Source organism: Anneissia japonica, unplaced genomic scaffold (assembly GCF_011630105.1).
Source record: "Anneissia japonica isolate Jap-2015-1 unplaced genomic scaffold, ASM1163010v1 scaffold1889_len2455224_cov183, whole genome shotgun sequence".
NCBI lineage: Eukaryota > Metazoa > Echinodermata > Crinoidea > Comatulida > Comatulidae > Anneissia > Anneissia japonica.
The window spans coordinates 1,271,150-1,275,257 of record NW_022752980.1 but is presented as its reverse complement, the minus strand read 5'-3'; the positions used below and the strand labels follow the sequence as shown (position 1 = coordinate 1,275,257).

The 4,108-nt window shown below is 35.4% G+C and overlaps 1 protein-coding gene across 1 annotated transcript in view; it reads right to left on the bottom strand.

The window, feature by feature from the left end:
* LOC117122514 (mucin-17-like) overlaps positions 1-4,108 on the bottom strand; it is an 18,322-nt gene that overhangs the window by 1,104 nt on the left and 13,110 nt on the right. Inside the window, exon 20 of the mRNA XM_033268101.1 lies at positions 384-1,586. Within this exon, the coding sequence (XP_033123992.1) occupies positions 384-1,586 (1,203 nt within the window). The remainder of the gene's footprint in view (positions 1-383; positions 1,587-4,108) is intronic.

Below are 4,108 nucleotides of genomic sequence, written 5' to 3'. Positions count from 1 at the left end.
CTGCTGAAAGTAACGTTGATGAAGATAGCAGGAGCTATCGAAATATCCGTTTGATTTAGTTATAGCTTAATAAATTTGTGTTCCGCAAGTCAACTTTCAATGATTGTACACCGTTTTTTCATTGATTTTGCATTTTATATATATATACACATGTAGGGATAAACATGTACCTTCTCCTTAGCAACTTCCACCTCCACACTGTCCCAAAACAACAGTAAGCTTTGTAGTGCAATACAATTAGTGTTCTATTTCCTCCAATCAAATTCATCAATAACAATTACAACAATCAAATAATACAACAAAATAAAATAAAGTATGCAGATTCATCCGTAAAAGTATCAAGCGGTGCAAATTTTGTATCAGTGTATCAGTGTGCCACTCACCTAATAGGTCAAAATTGGATGTTGATCTTGTCACTGTGCTTTTACTCAATTCACAATCATCTTCTCTTTGAAGATTTGAAATTTTAACTGCACAAAAATCATCATGAAAATCCATTGTATTCACAAGTTCCTGTTGGTTTCTATCAGACATTTCCTTTCTCATTTGAGTATCTCGGGGAGATGCATTGTCTGAGCTCACTGAAGTAAGTTTCAACCTTTCAAGTAATGACACAGTAGCATCGTGTTTTGAAATATCAAATGGTGAATCTGTTGGATGACTTGACAATCGTACTCCTCCATGACTCTCTAAATGTGTTGGTGTAGTGGCTGGGGAAATGTAATGCAAGAGTTCTTCAACTGGTCTGGATATATCAAGATCAAAACTTTCATCTTCTGAAAACATTCCACTTAATCTGTTTCTATGAGAGTGGACAGAACCTGAAAATTGATCTAAATCTTCATCAAGATTTTCATGCTTAGTTTTAGCATTTTCTGCGAGAGATCTGTCACTAGAAGAGTTTGCTTCCTCCTCAAAGATATTTTCTTGATAACCACTGGAGAAATGGACACTCTTTTGTGAATCGTCACTTCCATTCCTGGCCTTTAATGCACTTTTTGGCATGCTTTCACCTGATATCTCGCTAGATCCACTTTCTACTGACAACCGTGTTTCTTTCAAGAGATCATCTAGAGTAAATCCTGCCGAAATGTCTCCATTTGGTGATCCTAATCCATCCATAGGCATTTCTATTCCAGTTGATAATGAGGTTTTCATTGCAACACTGGTACGCATTGATTCTACAATGGGTGAATCTACAAAATTGTCTTTCCTTGCTTTTAGGCGTTGTCTTGATCTAAGTGGTAAGCTTGGAGTTTTTGATGCAAAGATTTCTGATAGATCACTTTGGAAGTCCTTGTAGAGACCCTCTGGAGTCCCTATAACTGGTGAATCTGATGCCTGCAATTCTAGGTCTAGTTTTGTGTGATATGCATGTTGTGTTGAGTAATCTGAATTTGAATAATCCTCACGCATGACTTTAGGCTCAGAATTGTCTTCAGGTTTAATGTCAGTTTTCTGATGACTTTTGGCACTCAAACCAGCATTACTATTTTTCTCATATGTTTCCTTAATAACAGACTGTTCCTCCTTAAATTCAGAAACAACAATGTCTTGGTAACCAGGTGGAGAGGCAAGCCAATCTTCTACACACACAAAAATAATTGCATATAAATTAAAACAACTGTAGACTAAACTGTTTTTTTTTTTCTAAAAAAGGCATTCATGTTTTTAACATTCATTAAAATATCAACTAACATACAAAATATATTACCCATATAATATTATTAATTATTATTGGTGATCCGCTTCACAGAACAAATCACCTCTTGTTATTGTCAGAGATCTTTTTTTTTATTCTACATTTCTCCCCATTTCTAGTTTGCACAATATCTCACAAGTTGCTACGAGTTACGCACATGGCAGCTTCAAGGAACACTTGGCTTGGCCTGGAATAGTCACAATAAGCTTTTCAATGTGACCAGTCATGCGTGACGTCATCTACGCACAATTTTGCGTTTTACATTATCGATCATATCATCCGAACCAATTGCCATTTTGAAATCATATATAGTGAGCATAAACTTCAGGTCAAAGTTGAATGTCATGTACAGTACCTGAATTTAATGAGCGCGTCATTTTTAAAATGCTCAAAATCACTTTTTGACTAAATTAGAGCACGTTTCAGTCCATTTTGAGCATTTCAACATTTTTCAAATTTTCCTCACGGCGCATTTTTAAACGCAGAGCACGTACAGAAGCTGGAAATTTGGTCTTTTTACATGTTTTAGGTTTCTGACACTGTATTCACAAATTTCCATTCTTTTCCAGTCATCTTAGGGCCAATAGCAATGCTGTATGCGCGCATCAAAGATATGAATCTTTGTGCGCATTTTTGTCGACAAACACTGAAAATTTGCCAAAATCATGCCTATTTTCAATCAGTTATAGCTCCTTCAATCAATCAATCAATTCAAAATATTTATAAAGCACCAATATCCAGTGTTCAGTGGCGCTGTCACTCCTTAGGATGAAAGGTGACCCCCAATTCTTATTACTTATTCTTAAAGCACATGAGTTGTAGATATGATTTTATAGATTATTATGGCTGATCGGACATTGTGACATCATCATATTGCCATCTGAAATAAAAAAACTGAATTTTTACCTATAACGTCATTTGTTTAAATCTCACTTATCTTTATAAATCGATCATCTCCCAACTTTGAGTATATGTTATAGCTGAGACAATTCTCTTTCATAAATGTGACTTTTTTTCATATTGATGATGTCATCATGGTGAAAATAAATGTTTTTTTCAGACACCCCCTCATCTTTCTTTTCTCAAGACTTTGATGACCCCCATATCATAACCAATTGACATTTCTAATCACATTCAATGGGCATAAAACTTCAGGTCAAGGATGAATGTCATGTACCTTAATTTTTTTTCTAAATATTTAATAGCTAAACGCGAAATCGAACCCAGACCTTATGTTCTTTAGAACACATGCTTAACCGACCCCGCCATTCATGTGATGTGCGTTATTAGTGGTAATGGCAATAATGTACACTCCTTGCTGAAAACCCTGTTTTGTTTTGTAGGTGTAGGGGAGTGTGTCATTTATTTTTCACTTTGATGACATCATCATGGTAAAAATGAATGTTTTCATGACTTCTCCCCCACCACTTTCTTTCTTTAATTCTTTGACAACCCGAGAGAGGGTGGCAGACTTGATATAGAACTGCAGTTTGACAATTCTGGCTACTATATTTTTCCAATCAAAAGCGCCGGGCAATATCTTTTGCCTGACAAGCGGATCACCTAACTAGTCCTCAGTGACGATTTCAAATCTAATTATTATTATTATTATTATTATTATTATTATTATTAATATTACTATTATTATTACTATCATCTCCACCAGGAGATATATGCTTTCAGTTGTGCAAGTTTGTGTGTGTTCGTCACGTTTTTGTGCTTTCATGTGGTTTTTTTGTGTGCGAACATCTCAAAAACGGTTGCACAGACATAATTGAAAATAACAGAGAGTGTTAGGTATAACCCAATGAAGAAATGATTAAATTTTGGTGATGGTCCGGAGTAGGGTGTGGATGTGAGGACCATTTAAAGGATTTAAGTTTATCCAAGTTACAAGAAATAAATGATTAAGTGTTGGTGACGATCCAAATTTGGGTGTGAACTTGAGGGTTATTTAAATTTATAAGGTCATGTGTCTTTCTTGTGTTCAAAATATCTCAAAAACAGCTGCACAGATCTTAAATGGAAGTTGGTGACGATCCGGGTGTGAATTTGAGGGCCACTAAAATCCTAAGGTCCCAGCATAAATATCTCTAAATATAATCAATGGTTCTAAATGACACTACCCAGAATATTTTGTCATTTTTCGATGAAGAAATGTTTTAATTTTGGTGACCATCCGGAGTAGGGTGTGGATATGAGGACCATTCAAACAAAACGTCCCAGACCAGATATTTCAGAAACTGATTTAAATGAAACATTCGTGAAAGATTAACCAAGTTACAACAAAAAAATTATGAAGTGTTGGTGGTGATCCAAATTCGGCTGTGCATTTGAGGGCCATTAGTTCCCAGACCTATATCTCTAAAATGAATCAATGGATCAAAATGACACTTTCCAGAATTG